General features: G+C 42.8%; 1 protein-coding gene across 1 annotated transcript in view; it reads right to left on the bottom strand.

The window, feature by feature from the left end:
• Positions 1 to 18,273, bottom strand: part of SAMSN1 (SAM domain, SH3 domain and nuclear localization signals 1) — a 63,076-nt gene that overhangs the window by 44,580 nt on the left and 223 nt on the right. Inside the window, exon 2 of the mRNA XM_073303758.2 lies at positions 16,809 to 17,185. Coding sequence (XP_073159859.2) covers positions 16,809 to 17,129 — 321 coding nt within the window. The 5' untranslated portion in view covers positions 17,130 to 17,185. The remainder of the gene's footprint in view (positions 1 to 16,808; positions 17,186 to 18,273) is intronic.

The raw sequence follows: 18,273 nt of genomic DNA, 5'->3' as shown, positions 1-18,273 counted from the left end.
CACAGACCCTTTGTTTCTCTCCCTCCTCCCAACTTTTGAAAGTATCTTGTCTCCTCATTGGTCATTTTGGTCAGGTGCCAGCGAGGTTACCTTTAGCTTCTTAACCCTTTACAGGTGAGAGGAGCTTTCCCCTGGCCAGGAGGGATTTCAAAGGGGTTTACCCTTCCCTTTATATTTATGACAACATCTCATGCTGAACTTCTTCACCGATGTCAGAATGTCAAGTTGCCATACTCTCACAACATTAGAACTGCTTTTTAAATGCTCACGGAGTAAACTCTCCGGAGTCTCTTGCAGAGCTTTGATTTCATTTGGCCTATATGGAAGATTGTATTTCTTCTTTCCCCTCACATGCAGTTTCAGGTGGGTGGGATTCAAAATGTGGACAGTCACTTTTGAGTCATGTTAACATGTGGACCCAGTGAACTTAATCAAGAGCATAATAGGGGCTGGAATGTCTCTTTGGGCCAGAGGCATTTGGGGAGCAAACACAGGGGTCCTGAAGGGAAGCCTTAGAGATAGCCAAACTCAAAGAAGACATTTAGGCTGAGGTTTATGGTTTGTTATTGTTGTTGAGTCAAATCCCTTGAAGGGATGAGTTAGGACACTAACTCAGAATGTGTGTGCGTTCTGTTGAGTAAGGGATAGTGATGCAGCTATTAACACAGACTGCCTCTATCCTGCATCCCCAATAACCAATCCGGGGATTTTATTTTTGGTTCCAATTTCTCGTAATGTGTCCTGATTCCTGTTCCTTAATGCTTCCTCACTCCACTCCTCCCCTTGTTGCACCACTTTTGTGGCTCTGCCCCTGCACACCTGTTTCCATACTCCCTCCTGTGTATCCCCTTCTTGCTTTCCCATCCTCCTATCCATCTCTCAGGGTATGTCTACACTACGAAATTAGGTCAAATTTATAGAAGTCGATTTTTTAGAAAGCAATTTTATACAGTCGATTGTGTGTGTCCCCACTAAGTGCATTAAGTCGGTGGAGTGCGTCCACAGTACCAAGCCTAGCATCGACTTTTGGAGCGTTGCACTGTGGGTAGCTATCCCACAGTTCCCGCAGTCTCTGCTTCCAACTGGAATTCTGGGTTGAGCTCCCAGTGCCTGATGGGGCAAAAACGTTGTCGCGGGTGATCTAGAGAAGACAATGGAGGTCTAGAGAAGAAGTGACTTGCCCAAGGCCACATAAGAAGTTTGTGGCATATCTGAAAATTGAGCCCAGGCCTTGTGAGTCCTAGGCTAGTGCTCTAACCACTGGACAACTGGTCTTGTGGTAAAGCACTTGAATATTGCCCTGAAGAACTGGATTCTAATCCAGTTTCTAATCCTGTTTCTGCCGGAGTTCCTAGGTGATTCTGGACAACTCACTTGAACCAAAGTCTTCAAGGATGGTCATTAATTGTTCGTTCCTTAATTTCTGGGTTTAATTTGCAAAAGTGCTGAGCATTCTCAGCTGCAATTGAAGTCAATAGGTGCGGTACTTTGAACATAAAGTGCTATGTAATGCTAAGTACTCTGAAAAAAAAAATCCTCCCTAAGTGTCTCAAATTGGGCACCCAAAATTAGTGAATACTTTTGATCTTTTCCACCTGCACAGACCCAGTTGCAAGACTGGAGCCTTAAACTGTAAACATTTTGAGGCAAGGACTGTCTTGTGAGTTTGTGGAGCAGTTAGTATCATAGTTGGGACCAATGGGTATTACTGTAATATAAGTGTGAAATATTCATTTTTCTAGGGATTTTTCTTAGTATTTCATGTTAGATCGAGGATGGCTTTTAATAAAATGAAAAAAAAAAGCATTAAAAACTACTCATGAAAATCTAAATATAAGAACCAATAAATGCTTAAAACAAAGCCTAGCACATGATCTTAAATGATCAGAACCTTCCCCACTCACTGGCTGTCATTACTTCTTGTTGTGTAAAATTGAACTTAATTTGTAAGTTCAACAAGAAGTTGCAACATTTTCTGATTAATTTGGTTTTCTCTTCTTCTCATGAAATATATGCAATCAGATTATTATTTCCTCAACCTCAACAGTATTCAGTGAATTTTTTCTACACATTTGTTTGATCAACTGTTCTCTGAATTTTAGCAGTTTGAGCTACCTTGGTTAGTTATGATTGATCAGTTTAATCACAGACTATCGCTCCTGTTCTCACAGTGGATGACAGTGTAATTAAACTTCCAGTGTGAATATTTGTGTGTACAAATCTGCAATTTGTCTTACATATGTATTAGAGAAAGCAAATTTGATATTCTCTTTCCTGGCACTGTTTTTCAGTTGATATTTTTCTGTCCCTTTCTAAACCAAATGCAAAGCCAACAGCATTCAAGTTACATTAAGAAATTAAACAAAACAAGTTCACCCTTCCCTACTAGGAATTCAATTTGTCCAGGCTTAGGAGGTTCTCAGAACAGCAATCCTTCTTTCACTAGAAGATCACTAGAAGGAGACCAAAGCCCTGAGGTAAGTGGGGAAGCAGGATACCGGGAGGAAGCACGAGCAGGAGCGTGTGAGAGAGGAGGGGCGAGAACTGAGAACGAGGGGTGATCAGCGGGTTATCTCAAGTGCCTATGTACAAATGCACAAAGCCTGGGAAACAAGCAGGGAGAACTGGAGGTCCTGGCAAAGTCAGGGAATTATGATGTGATTGGAATAACAGAGACTTGGTGGGATAACTCGCATGACTGGAATACTGTCATGGATGGGTATAAACTGTTCAGGAAGGACAGGGAGGCCAGAAAAGGTGGGGGAGTTGCACTGTATGTAAGGGAGCAGTATGACTGCTCAGAGCTCAAGTATGAAACTGCAGAAAAACCTGAGAGTCTCTGGATTAAGTTTAGAAGCCTGAGCAACAAGGGTGATGTCGTGGTGGGAGTCTGCTATAGACCACCGGACCAGGGGGATGAGGTGGACGAGGCTTTCTTCCGGCAACTCGCAGAAGCTACTAGATCGTACGCCCTGGTTCTCATGGCCGACTTCAATCATCCTGATATCTGCTGGGAGAGCAATACAGCGGTGCACAGACAATCCAGGAAGTTTTTGGAAACTGTAGGGGACAATTTCCTGGTGCAAGTGCTGGAGGAACCAACTAGGGGCGGAGCTCTTCTTGACCTGCTGCTCACAAACCGGGAAGAATTAGTAGGGGAAGCAAAAGTGGATGGGAACCTGGGAGGCAGTGACCATGAGATGGTCGAGTTCAGGATCCTGACACAAGGAAGAAAGGAAAGCAGCAGAATATGGACCCTGGACTTCAGAAAGCAGACTTTGACTCCCTCAGGGAACCGATGGGCTAGATTCCCTGGGAGAATAACATGAGGGGGAAAGGAGTCTAGGAGAACTGGCTGTATTTTAAAGAATCCTTATTGAGGTTACAGGGACAAACCATCCCGATGTGTAGAAAGAATAGTAAATATGGCAGGCGACCAGCTTGGCTTAACAGTGAAATCCTTGCTGATCTTAAACACAAAAAAGAGGCTTACAAGAAGTGGAAGACTGGACAAATGACCAGGGATGAGTATATAAATATTGCTCGGGCATGTAGTAATGAAATCAGGAAGGCTAAATCACACCTGGAGTTGCAGCTAGCGAGGGATGTTAAGAGTAACAAGAAGGGTTTCTTCAGGTATGTTGGCAACAAGAAGAAAGCCAAGGAAAGTGTGGGCCCCTTACTGAATGAGGGAGGCAACCTAGTGACAGAGGATGTGGAAAAAGCTAATGTACTCAATGCTTTTTTTGCCTATGTCTTCACGAACAAAGTCAGCTCCCAGACTACTGCACTGGGCAGCACTGCATGGGGAGGAGGTGGCCAGCCCTCTGTGAAGGAAGAAGTGGTTCGGGACTATTTAGAAAAACCTGGACCTGCACAAGTCCATGGGGCCAGATGCGTTGCATCCGAGAGTGCTAAAGGAATTGGCAGATGTGATTGCAGAGCCATTGGCCATTATCTTTGAAAACTCATGGCGATCGGGGGAAGTCCCAGAAAACTGGAAAAAGGCTAATGTAGTGCCAACCTTTAAAAAAGGGAAGAAGGAGGATCCTGGGAACTACAGGCCGGTCAGCCTCACCTCAGTCCCCGGAAAAATCATGGAGCATGTCCTCAAGGAATCAATTCTGAAGCACTTAGACAAGAGGAAAGTGATCAGGAACAGTCAGCATGGATTCACCAAGGGAAAGTCATGCCTGACTAATCTAATTGCCTTCTATGATGAGATAACTGGTTCTGTGGATGAAGGGAAAGCAGTGGATGTATTATTCCTTGACTTTAGCATAGCTTTTGACACGGTCTCCCACAGTATTCTTGTCAGCAAGTTAAAGAAGTATGGGCTGGATGGATGCACTACAGGGTGGGTAGAAAGTTGGCTAGATTGTCGGGCTCAACGGGTAGTGATCAATGGCTCCATGTCTAATTGGCAGTCGGTATCTAGCGGAGTGCCCCAAGGGTCGGTCCTGGGGCCGGTTTTGTTCAATATCTTCATAAATGATCTGGAGGATGGTGTGGATTGCACCCTCAGCAGGTTTGCGGATGACACTAAACTGGGAGGAGTGGTAGATACGCTGGAGGGTAGGGATAGGATACAGAAGGACCTAGACAAATTGGAGGATTGGGCCAAAAGAAATCTGATGAGGTTCAACAAGGACAAGTGCAGAGTCCTGCACTTAGGACGGAAGAATCCAATGCACCGCTACAGACTAGGGACCGAATGGCTAGGCAGCAGTTCTGCAGAGAAGGACCTAGGGATGACAGTGGACGAGAAGCTGGATATGAGTCAACAGTGTGCCCTTGTTGCCAAGAAGACCAATGGCATTTTGGGATGTATAAGTAGGGGCATTGCCAGCAAATCGAGGGACGTGATCGTTCCCCTCTATTCGACACTGGTGATGCCTCATCTGGAGTACTGTGTCCAGTTTTGGGCCCCACACTACAAGAAGGATGTGGAGAAATTGGAGAGAGTCCAGCGAAGAGCAACAAAAATGATTAGGGGTCTGGAACACATGACTTATGAGGAGAGGCTGAGGGAACTGGGATTGTTTAGTCTACGGAAGAAAAGAATGAGGGGGGATTTGATAGCTGCTTTTAACTACCTGAAAGGTGGATCCAAAGAGGATGGATCTGGACTATTCTCAATGATAGCAGATGACAGGACAAGGAGTAATGGTCTGAAGCTGCAGTGGGGGAGATTTAGGTTGGATATTAGGAGGGTGGTGAAACACTGGAATGCATTACCTAGGGAGGTAGTGGAATCCACTTCCTTAGAAGTTTTTAAGGTCAGGCTTGACAAAGCCCTGGCTGGGATGATTTAGTTGGGATTGGTCCTGCTCTGGGCAGGGGGTTGGACTAGATGGCCTCCAGAGGTCCCTTTCAACTCTGTTATTCTATGATTCTATGATCTTTATGCATATTAATTACACAATATCCATTAAACTGGTGCCCTTACACTAATGTTCCTGACTTATCCTGGCATTGGAAATCCTCTCTGCGCCTCTCACACCATTGCTCAGCATTGGTATCACGTGACTTCTCCTACATTTGTACATTAGTTCTGCAAGAGAAACACAATTCACAATACAATTTATGAAGCACCTATCCTAAACCATAGGCTTGAGGGCAAAATTTTAAAGCATAATAATATCAGTCCAATAAAGAGAGTAACTAGGATCCAATGGGACTTAAAGACATGCTTACAGTTAAACATATGCTTAAATGTAGTCCTGAATAAAGATGGACTTAAACACATACTTAAATGCTTTTCTGAATCAGTGCTTAGGTACTTTACTGAATCAGGGGCAGAATCTTCAGCACTTTGTAGGCCTGAACCTTAAGATCCTGCATCACTTGCCACTGACTGTAATAGGCCTCGCGTCACGTCAAGCCATACATTTAAAATTTACCCCTGTGCAGAGGGACAAGTTGCAGCAGTTAAGCCCACTGTACAGAGGTGAACTGTATCTAAAGAGACAGGCTGCCATAGGAAGATAAGCCTTAAACGGTGTGGGCTCATTGGTCAAAACTAGGAATTTAATGTGATAGCAAAGCATAGCATCCAAAGATAGACGTGTAGTTCTTTAGAGCTGCTTCATTTTGCAAAATCAGAGGAGAGGTGATCTACCATAAAAAGATTGTTCTTCTGAAAAATCCCCCAAAAGTCACTAATAAAATACCAGACTGACAACAGAAAATGATCCAGGGAAAGGCAGCATTATAATAGCATACGTATGTAAAATACTAGCCAGACAACATTTAATTTTCTTTTGCGTATGCATCAGTGCATCATTTTGACAATTCTAGAAGATGCCAAGGGGAAGCTGTACATTCCATTGGCAGTACTTTGTCAGCAGCTGCACTTAGTTTAATTAAAATTTGACTCTCAATCATGCTTCATGCAGCAGGTATCAGTCCTTCATCTTTTTTTTTAATTGCAAATTTTCATAACATTCACAAAGAGCAAGCACATGAAATGCTGAATTTCCACAAAACACTCACAACTATTATATTTCCCTTCAATAGACCCATGACTGCAATTCAGGAATCACTTCCCTTTCTTTCTAGCTGTAGCTCAGGAGAACCAAGTAACTATGTATGAAACAAAGCCAGCAGATCTGGCAACAGAGGCAAACAGGAACTTTCCCTTACAACAAGCTGTCAGTGAAACAGTACAACTGACATGAGCAGTTTTATTTAAAAAAATACTTACTGTAAATACAGGTTTCAGAGTAGCAGCGGTGTTAGTCTGCATTCACAAAAAGAAAAGGAGGACTTGTGGCACCTTAGAGACTAACAAATTTATTTGAGCATAAGCTTTCATGAGCTACAGCTCACTTCATCAGATGCATTCAGTGGAAAATACAGTGGGAAGATTTATATACACAGAGAACATGAAACAATGGGTGTTACCATACACACTGTAATGAGAGTGATCACTTAAGGTGAGCTATTACCAGCAGGATAGCGGTGGGAGGGAACCTTTTGTAGTGATAATCAAGGTGGGCCATTTCCAGCAGTTGACAAGAACATCTGAGGAACAGCGGGAGCTTGAGGGGGGAATAAACATGGGGAAATAATTTTACTTTGTGTAATGACCCATCCACTCCCAGTCTCTATTCAAGCCTAACTTAACTGTATCCAGTTTGCAAATTAATTCCAATTCAGCAGTCTCTCGTTGGAGTCTGTTTTTGAAGTTTTTTTGTTGAAGAATTGCAACTTTTAGGTCTGTAATCGAGTGACCAAAGAGACTGAAGTGTTCTCCAACTGGTTTTTTAATATTATAGTTCTTGACGTCTGATTTGTGTCCATTTATACTTTTATGTAGAGACTGTCCAGTTTGACCAATGTACATGGCAGAGGGGCATTGCTGGCACATGATGACATATATCACATTGGTAGATGTGCAGGTGAACAAGCCTCTGATAGTGTGGCTGATGTGATTAGGTCCTATGATGGTGTCCCCTGAATAGATATGTGGACACAGTTGGCAATGGGCTTTGTTGCAAGGATAGGTTCTTGAGTTAGTGTTTTTGTTTTGTGGTGTGTGGTTGCTGGTGAGTATTTGCTTCAGGTTGGAGGGCTGTCTGTAAGCAAGGACTGGCCTGTCTCCCTAGATCTGTGAGAGTGATGGGTCGTCCTTCAGGATAGGTTGTCGATCCTTGATAATGCATTGGAGTGGTTTTAGTTGGGAGCTGAAGGTGATGGCTAGTGGCGTTCTTTTATTTTCTTTGTTGGGCCTGTGCTGTAGTAGGTGACTTCTGGGTACTCTTCTGGCTCTGTCAGTCTGTTTCTTCACTTCAGCAGGTGGGTATTGTAGTTGTAAGAATGCTTGATAGAGATCTTGTAGGTGTTTGTTTCTGTCTGAGGGGTTGGAGCAAATGCGGTTGTATCGTAGAGCTTGGCTGTAGACAATGGATCATGTGGTGTGGTCTGGATGAAAGCTGGAGGCATGTAGGTAGGAATAGCGGTCAGTAGGTTTCCGGTATAGGGTGGTGTTTATGTGACCATCGCTTATTAGCACCGTAGTGTCCAGGAAGTGGATCTCTTGTGTGGACTGGACCAGGCTGAGCTTGATGGTGGAATGGAAATTGTTGAAATCATGGTGGAATTCCTCAAGGGCTTCTTTTCTATGGGTCCAGATGGTGAAGATGTCATCAATGTAGTGCAAGTAGAGTAGGCGCATTAGGGGACGAGAGCTGAGGAAGTGTTGTTCTAAGTCAGCCATAAAAATGTTGGCATACTGTGGGGCCATGCGGGTACCCATAGCAGTGCCGCTGATTTGTAGGTATACATTGTCTCCAAATGTGAAATAGTTATGGGGGAGGACAAAGTCACAAAATTCAGCCACCAGGTTTGCCGTGACATTATCGGGGATACTGTTCCTGATGGCTTGTAGTCCATCTTTGTGTGGAATGTTGGTGTAGAGGGCTTCTACATCCATAGTGGCCAGGATGGTGTTATCAGGAAGATCACCGATGGATTGTAGTTTCCTCAGGAAGTCAGTGGTGTCTCGAAGGTAGCTGGGAGTGCTGGTAGCATAGGGCCTGAGGAGGGAGTCTACATAGCCAGCCAATCCTGCTGTCAGGGTGCCAATGCCTGAGATGATGGGGCGCCCAGGATTTCCACATTTATGGATCTTGGGTAGCAGATAGAATATCCCAGGTTGGGGTTCCAGGGGTGTTTCTGTGCGGATTTGTTCTTGTGCTTTTTCAGGGAGTTTCTTGAGCAAATGGTGTAGTTTCTTTTGGTAACCCTCAGTGGGATCAGAGGGTAATGGCTTGTAGAAAGTGGTGTTAGAGAGCTGACTGAATGCATCCAATGAAGTGAGCTGCAGCTCATGAAAGCTTATGCTGAAATACATTTGTTAGTCTCTAAGGTGCCACAAGGACTCCTTTTCTTTTTACTGTAAATACAATCTCTTAATTATAATTCTATTTTAGCAGCACTAGCAATACAAAATTTCAAAGACATGGTCCTGGAATGTAAAAGAAAAGGTCCAGCCTCAGTCATTTACACACATATCTGCCATTAAAATTAATGGATAATGTGTCTAACTCCCCTAGGTGGCTCGGAAAATCTCAGGAAGGTATTTAAAAATACCCAAAACCATAAGGTGAGATTCACCCTGGTGATGAGGGATGGGCGCCATGTCTTCCACATCCCCTAAATCTCACAGTGGGGCTGTGTGAACAGCGTAACCACAGAGGGAGATGGGCCAACGCAAATGGAGATGATGCAGCCTGGCCCATAATGACGAGGCAGAAAAGTGGCCAAAATCACTGTACTGGAGATGTAGAGGGGACTCAGCAGATATTCAAGCCCCAGGGGCTTAGTAGTGTCTGCAGAGATATGTCACAGTGTCACACCCATGGATCGTGGGGTGAGTTGCACCCTCCCCATTACCCACTTAGTTCCTGGCACAGAGCCTGAGTACATTGGGCTTTGCATGTTAAGTGGTGATTTGCACTCATTTTCTGTATTCTGCTGAAGCGAGCCAAAAAGCATTTATAAACTTACAGCTACTACATATTCTTAAACAAACACACACCGATATGCAACAAGATCAAGGGCTGCAGATTTCAAAGCACTGGAAATATTAAAACTATGTGAAACTCAGTAGTTTCTGTTTGCTGGGTTCATGCAGATCTTTGGTTTCAATTCTAATGGGTTCACCTTATTTTCTGATTCAAGTTTAAAGGAGTCCCGAACTCCAACCGAACCAGTCACAACTCCTGATTTTTCATCCATTTAAGTATCCAAACCATGCAAATCCTGCACAATGCACAGGGAACTGACACCACATTTAGGCATAAATCAGCCCCATTCCCTCATAAGATTAGAACACCTTAATAACATTTCTGAGAGACCTCGGATGTGTTTTGAGTTTGGAACAAAATCCAAAAGCAGGCAAATTGTATGTGCCTTTGGATTGTGCAATAGACATTCTAGCCCATGTCACCTGCTCTCATCAGATCACCATCACATTCTGCAGTCCAGGACATCATGAAGGCACTAGTCACTTAATTCTGTGGCTAGGACACAGGGTGAGATGCTGGGTTGAGGGAATGAGGAGGGCGATCATGAGGAATGGGGGAGTATAGCTAGGATTTTAGTGGGTTTGAATAAAAAACAATTATCATTATGAGTCTGTAGAGAGGCTTTAGTCAGGAATTGACAAAAACTAACTAGAGGGACAGTGGGATAGTTTCTACCCACAAACAACCCAGTCAAATAAGCATGGCACAAAAACACAACACACACACCTAACATCATCCTGACTGTTTTCTGTTGTAGCCCTGGCAACCACACTTCACCAGATTGTGCGTCTTTTAGATGATTTGGGCAGAGACTGTGGGCCAGATTCTCAGCTGGTATAAATCAGCATAGCTCTTATGAAATCACAGATTTACACCTCTTGAAAATCTGGCCCTTTTTCCTGTGTAGAGTTTAGCATGTTTTGGGTGCTATTGTAATAAAAATAAGTAATAGCCACAGCTCAGAAATATTAGCTACTTACTGAAATTGGGGTAACTACAGTTATTATAATAATACCCAGCTCTTTAGTTACCCAGTTTTAAAATGTGTATTTCAGAAAAGATCTTCTTAGATTTCCCAATATGTCAGGTACGTGCATGCCAATTAAAAATTCTAAATTTAATCTGGAATTCTTTTTGAAGCAATGTGCAGGCCTACAGCAATCAACAGGGATAAGAAGTAAAACAAAAAACAAAAAAACCCAACCAATTTGATGGCCCTGTACCTTATGAAAATGCACAGCCAAAAAACTATAAAAAAAAAAAACAAACAAACCATAGTTCTGTTCAGCAGGAAACACTGACTTGTCTGCAATGATGTAGACATCTTTCTCTTAAATGTCCCCTGGGCTTGAGACAGCCAAAAAGCAGAACTGGAAGCTTTCAACTTCCTAAAATAAATTTTGCAGCACAGTGCATATTCTTTTCTCTGTTCATTACTGGATGCCCTGCACCCGCTACAATGACCTGGAGGATAATGATCACGTCATTGGTCACCACAAGACAGCCAGGGGCCCACATCAGAACTTAACTAATAGGCAGCACCTACAAGAACCATGATGATCAGGAACGGTAAGTATGCACTGTCATAGTGTCAGTCCCACGATATTAAGGAGACAAGAAGGGTAAGGTAATATCTTTTATTGGACCAACGTCTGTTGGTGTTGACAAGCTTTCCAATTTACACAAAGCCCTTCTTCAGGTCTGGGACATGTACTTAGGCCTTGCCTACACTGCCACTTTACAGCGCTGAAACTTTCTCACTCAGGGGGTGAAAAAACACCCCCTGAGCGATGGAAGTTTCAGCGCTGTAAAGTGGCAGTGTAGAAGTGCACCAGCGCTGGGGGCTGTGCTCTGAGTGCTGGGAGCTATGCCCCTCGTGGGGGGTGAGTTTTATTACAGTGACCGGTGCCATGACTACACAGCCACGTTAAAGCGCTGCTATGGCAGAGCTTTAACGTTGATATTGAAGACTTACCCTGAGAGTGCAGCTAAATATAAGATGGAACAAATTGTTTAGCATAAGTAGTTAACACATATTTCAAGGGACCAATCAAAGTGAAGTGGCCAATTAACACCTCTCCAGTCACAGGGGGGAAAAGGAGAAAATAAAGTTGGGGGGAGGGGCGGAGATGGCACCCTGGTGTTTAGTGGGTTGCAGATTGTTGTAATAAGCCATAAATCTAATGTCTCTCTTTAGTCCATGGTTTTTAGTGTCTAACAGAGTTATGAATTTAAGCTCCCAGGTTTGTCTTTTGAAAGTGTTGTGCAGCTTTCCTTTGAGGATGAGGACTGAGAAGTCAGATGCAGAGTGATCACTTTGTGAAGTCTTCATCCATAGGTGATGTGGTGTCTTTGCCTTTTATCATTTTTCTGTGAGAGTTCATTTGAGAGTGTAGTGATTGTCTGGTTTCACCCACATAGTTGTTATTGGGGCATTTAGTACATCAGATGTTGTGATAGGTTTGTGTAGGACCCATGGATCTTGAAAGGTGTGTTGTGGGAGACACTGGTCATTGTAGCAGTAGTGATACATAAACAGGTTTTGCATCAGGGACAACAGTGACAGACAGGGGACAATGCCAGAATGTGAGTAGAAAACTGGAGGAAGCAGCCAAGAACTTGCTGCAGGCAGTGTGTGTGAGTGTGTGTGTGTGTTTGTGTGTGTTGGGCGGGGGGGAGAGAGAGAGGGGAGGGAAGCCAGGAAGAAAAGCATGATGGCAGCTGAAGACTGGGAGAGCTAGGCCAAGGTAGTGGCTGTGAGCAGGGCTGAGAAGGAAAGCAGGTCAGCAGAGAAACAGCTGTGCAACTACATAGTATTGCTAACAAAGGCTCAGGACAGATGCTGGAAAGTGGCCGTGGTGACCAGTAGAACTGGTCGTGGGAGAAGAAAGGCCAGAGGTTGCCAGGGGTGCACAGGAGGGAAAGCAGCCTCAAACTTTGAGAAACTTAGTCTATAGTATAAGGGGAAAGTATATGAAGAAGCTTCCCTTCAAATTAATCATATAATAAAATAGTAAATAGTATAATAAAATAGTAACAATATCTAAGTTTGGTCCCAGGCTGGAAAAGAGTCCCAGTCTGTGTACTGAGAAACTGTAACCTGCTTGTACCATCTGTCAGGGTGAGAAAAGCTGTATAATTCAACTCTTTCTTAGACTAAGAGTTTAGGATTTAGAATGCATGTTTCTATTTTTATTTCCTAAGGTAACTAACTTTGACCTTTAAGCCTACCACTTATAATCACTTAAAATCTATCTTTCTGTAGTTTATAAATTTGTTTTATATTTTACCTAAAACAGTGTCTTTTGGTTGAAGTGCATGGGAAATCTCAGCTCAGTTTACAAAGGCTAGTGTGTGTCCTCTCCATATTGAGGGAGGGGCAGACTGGGTAATGAACTTATACTGGCCAGGCTTCTGACCAGTGCAAGATGATACAGTTCTGGAGTGCGGGACTGAGGAGTGAGGGGGATTGCCTGGTGTCTCTTTATTGTTGGTTCATGAGTGGCTGGGAGATCATTCATGTGACATAGTAGGGTATGTCCCTGCCTGTGGATGGCTGTGTAAGTGCAGTGCCTGCCAGAGGCTTGTAACGTGACATCAGCATCACAGTGTGAGGGCCAGCCCAGGCTGGTGGGATAGAGGGCTCAGCAGTCCCACAGTCCAGGTTTCACCCCAGGGACCCGGTCACAGTAGGCTAGCCACACAGCTGTCTGAAAACTTTTGGTAAACCACAATACTCATGATAGCACCCCACATGATGGTCCATTACAGTATCTTATAAAGGTTACCCATACAAGAATATATTAGTAGCGCAAGTGTGACATTAGAAGGATATACTTCAAAGAAATACCTGGGCTACTGTTTTGTCCAAGTCCAAGATCAAAATACTTCTATAAATAAATAGTATAACATATTTTGTAAAGCAATTATTTTATCCTGTACTGAATACAGTGTATGGGACTATGTTAAAAAATACCAAACAAAAACACTTTTGTTTTTTTTAACAACTGGAGGTTAGCCCTAGTGCTATGATCACTGCTTTCCGGACGTGACACTTCTAAATACACTATTTCCCTGTCTGGAGAGCAAGATTTCAAAATTATAAATAGCACAAGAAGAGTTTCTAGTAATTCACAAAGTGTTCAGAAAAATCTAAGCCACAAACAATTGACATAGTCTTTTCCTGGTGGAATCGCTTGAGAAAGAGCGAGAGACCAAAAAAAAAAAGGAACCAGCACCCTCGTAAAGGTCAAGTGCTTATTAAACTGGCATCTGATCATTTTTCCACCCTGTTTTTCAGCTGATACTTAACATTACAGTGTTTAACACTGGGCTGTAACAGTCATTTCTGTACTCGACACACTTTGAAGTAGTGTTGCGTGCAGTAAAGTAGTTTCTGTGTCTATAGGTACCTTTTAATTTTTGCAATATACTATACTTTTGCTTAAGGAGGAAGGAATAATAGATTCTATGAATAGAATCTTTCCAGGGACGCACGCTGATATCAATAATTGCACACAGAAACCATCTGAGATTCCAAAAAGCTACAAAGGTGATGTGTTTTCCCCAGCAAAATTTTGCTCTATTTCCCATTATATTTTCAATGGGTAAACAATGCAGAAAAACACTTTGTGTCTAAGTTAATTCATGTGGAAGAGGCACAGATGGTGCTTTAGCTATAGACTGATAATGAAGCTATTCATCCATGTGGTTGTATATTACGTTGTTACAGAACTGAAATCTGAAAGTGCTCCGATGCTACATAATAAGCCTCCATAAGCCTTCATATAATAATAAAGCTGGAGACAGTACATGAGATCCTAGTTCTCTCTCTCTCTCTCTCTGACACCCACAGAGGAAAGAATTGGAGGAAGGCATGCTTCTACTATGGATTGAATTAGGAAGGGCAGGGGAAAGTTTAGCTAGAGGAGTCTGAGGGGTTCCATGTGGTTGGGGTTTCTCTATGATTTAGTGGTTGTGAGAGAACTCAGTGGATAGAATGGGTCAGTGAGGTACAGATTTGCTGTGACAGCAGATGAGTACCCTTTGCAGTCAGTCCTAGAGTTGCTTATTCTGGCACCTAGTTGTAGCACTTTGAAGGCCATCTTAAAATGGCTGAGAAGATACAATCATGTTGCCATGCATTGGGGATGAGAAGAATTGGGAAGAGGGGCACTTAGTTTTGAAACTTGAGGTAGTGGGTAGGAAGAGACAATGCAGGAGAAGTACTCAGAAGAGAAGACCTGGAGTGAGTTAGTCTTGGTTCCACTCGGTTTTTTTGTTCATTATCTCTCAGGAAGGCAGGGTGTCAGATTGAGATTCATGTCTGTCTTTCATGCTGACTAATAAGGCCACTATTTAATTAGGCACCAACCATTCATGATTTAAGTAAAGCTGAGGTCCCCAAGTTTGCATACATATCCAAGGCGTTGTTGGATGACACTGCATCCAACCTAAAATGTAGGTGCTCTCCTGTCCCCAAACTAGATCAGAGACAGCATGTTTATTTGAAACGAGTCCTGGAAACTTAGTCTTGCATGTAGAGTGTTCCCCTTCCCCTCCTCTTGCCCCATTAAAGCAGGGCACAACCACATCTATTTTAGGACTACAATTACTTCAGTCTGTCTGTTCCACCTCACACTTGACCAAAGGCCGGAGAATATTAGCCAAGCCAAGCCAATAAAATAAAAACTCCTTAACTATAAGTTGGGTTGAAGGCAATATTTTCAAATACACTATTTTTACTGTTATAGATAAATCTACATCAAAATTGCCCTCCACATCATCCCCTAAATCTGATCCCTTCACATGCAAAACAGCCACTCCTGGAGTCTATTAATTCTTGAAAAGCAAAACCGAAAATCTAATCCTTGTAATCTTTTTCTGAGCCAGTTGGTAGGATGCAGATGGAGAGAATGAGATGTCTCACTCTCTTCTATAATCTGAATCTAAAGAGTCTAAGCCCACAAAGATAAATTAAAATCAGGGAGAAAACTATTAATTAAGAAAGCAGATGGCTCAATAACAACCCCCCCGCAAAAACTGAAATCAAAAACAACTTTTGCTGGCACTTGACCTTGACCCTGGCTGAACAAATCTCACTGGGGTAAAGAATACCACCACCACCACAGTGTTTGTGTGAAAAGCTAGACAGAATTTTTTGAAAGGACACTGATGTTTCCAGGTATGTTCACATTAAGTGAGGCATGTCTACAGCATTCCCAACAAGAAATGTATTAAAGAAAACCTCACATTGTCTTCAATATAATCCAAAACAAGGCTGAAGTCTTTGATCTAACATTTCAGTTACCTGGGTGTCCCTCTGGCCACTGCATCAGCGGATGGCAGCAGCAGCCTCTGCTCCCGCAGGGCTGTGTTCACTGCACATTGAGAACCAGACTCTACCCCGAGTACAATATGAGTAAATGGGCATGGTGCAGTGAGGGTTAGAGGCCACCGTCTGGTTCTTCCCAGCAGCTCTTCCAGCAACTAGTAGCTCAGTAGATGCTAGCAGGGAACAATCCCTGCTCTGTGGAAAGTGCAGGTGCTGAAATTTGAGCAGTGAAGGGAAGGGAAGGCTCCCTGCACCATTCCATCCCCGTGCAATACAGGCACACTCTGGGCCTTTGCAGCCTTAAACAACCCTTAAAACAATCTTTTTTTAAAAAAAGCTTATTCCAAATGGAGATCAAACTCTGCATCTCTAGCATTGGCTGCATGAATCCCTGAGAGCCACAAAAGTTTCCTCAAAATCAGGTCCCTCCTGATACAAAGGGCACAAACATGACCGCTGGCAATTGCACCGCTTGCTGATAGTCCTCTGGATAGAATTCTGGAGCTCATTACAGTGACTGCTAAAGGCCTGACCCAAAGCCCATTAAGTCAATAGAAAGGCTCCCATTGACTTCAGTGGGCTTTGGATCACGCCGTATGAGATTGTCTGAAGAATCCAATATACTGTTGTACAGACATATAGAAAGATCCTAAGTTTAAACACCCTGGTAGATCACATGGTGGTGTAAAATATTCAAACACTACACCACTGGTATTTATGTTGTTGCAAGTTGTATATCCTGGACCAAATCCACACTTGGTGTAAGTGGATGCAACTCAAATGGAGTTCATCTGTTCACATCAGATCTGAATTTGACCTTTTGAATTTCCCCCCTCATTATTTTGCTTTTGATAACCATGTGCTAAATTCAAGCGACTCTTAAATTGATGTTCAATAAGTTTCCACTGCTGACATATTTAATTGTAAAGGAAACCACTTACCCATGAATATGGAAGATCCACATCAGTGACGGAGCAAGTAAGATGCGGATGATGAGAACAAGAAGTACAATTTTCCCACTTTTCTATTTTTGAGATCACGAAATCACATGGGCAGAGCTGATTATTGGGAAAGGGCTTCCAGTCACTCCATAGCTGAAATTCAGTTTCTGAATGGATGGAAATATTTCCTGTATTGCTCAATCTGGAAGTATAAGATCTTCCCAAAGAAGCAGAAATAAAATCTGCTTTAGTATCAGTTTCTTCCTTTCGCCTAGCATTGTCTTTCCAGACCTTCTTTTCCTGGGACTTGGTTAGTTTCATGCAGGAAATCAGTGCTTCCTCCTCCTCTTCAGAGAGACAGGAGTCTTGAGGTGGATCTTTAAAAATGTAAAAGATTTTCTTTTTACAACCTGTTGCATTTGCAGTCAGAGTATTTGCTCCCATTTGAAATGCTGCCCAATGAGTTGTATATACTGAAAGCAATCAAAAACTCTGTAAACTCAAAGAATAACGGCAATTAGAGAGATGGAAAAGACTGATTAATAGGTTAATGACTCTGTCCAAAGCAGGATTTATTTTCCATTTGATAAAATGTCTTGCTGCTCCCTCAGAAGCCTGGAGAATTTTGCTGGTTCCAGAGGGCCATTATAATGGTAATTTCTGCATTGAATATGGTGACTTCATTATACAAACATCATTATGATGCAATACTCACACAATGTGTGAGTTTGGTTTAGGAGACAAATTGACAGAGACCAGAATATTTTCCTGAATAATTCACCTACTCATAGGCTATGCATGGAAATCTCAGAGTAGCTGCTGAACCCTGAATTTCCTCATGTGGTTTTACAGCATCACTGATTCAGCTGGGGCAGCAGTTCATTAAATGGTCTCAATTCATTTTGATGGGATTAGTTTCAAAATAATCCTATACATAAATACACCATATGTCCACACCGATGCTTGCACTTTAGACAAAGAACAGCTACACAATCTGATCTTGTGAAAGCACTTGAAAATAACCTGGGTTCAGCATCAGCTTTAGAAAACCTGCTTGGCATCAACTTTGGGATACAAAGTTTGGGATTGGGATGCAATCAGGTGTGTTGCAACAATAACCTACTTCTTGTGCCACAGATTGTTGTGTTCTCTGGCACCTCCGACTGCCATTGACTCAAGGACTGATAAACGTCATCTTTTCTTCTGTGCATTTTGCCTTCTTCATGTAAATGTGAGATAAAGCTGTGAAACTTCATAAAAAACACAATGGCCCCAAGCTGGGTGTTCTACTCAGCTATTTAAGATACCCCCCCAACCCCTCTTCAGTTGCAGGAAACAGTATTTATTACTAAATATAAACAGATGCAATGGGAAATAATGTTCCACGTATCACCTTTGTTATGATATCATAGCAGTGCAGTGACATTTGGTATGGCATCTAAGGTGTGATACAGAGCATCTAGAC

This window comes from Lepidochelys kempii, chromosome 1, assembly GCF_965140285.1.
Source record: "Lepidochelys kempii isolate rLepKem1 chromosome 1, rLepKem1.hap1, whole genome shotgun sequence".
NCBI lineage: Eukaryota > Metazoa > Chordata > Testudines > Cheloniidae > Lepidochelys > Lepidochelys kempii.
Note: the sequence above shows the minus strand (reverse complement) of the source record. Positions and strands in the feature narration are given on the sequence as shown.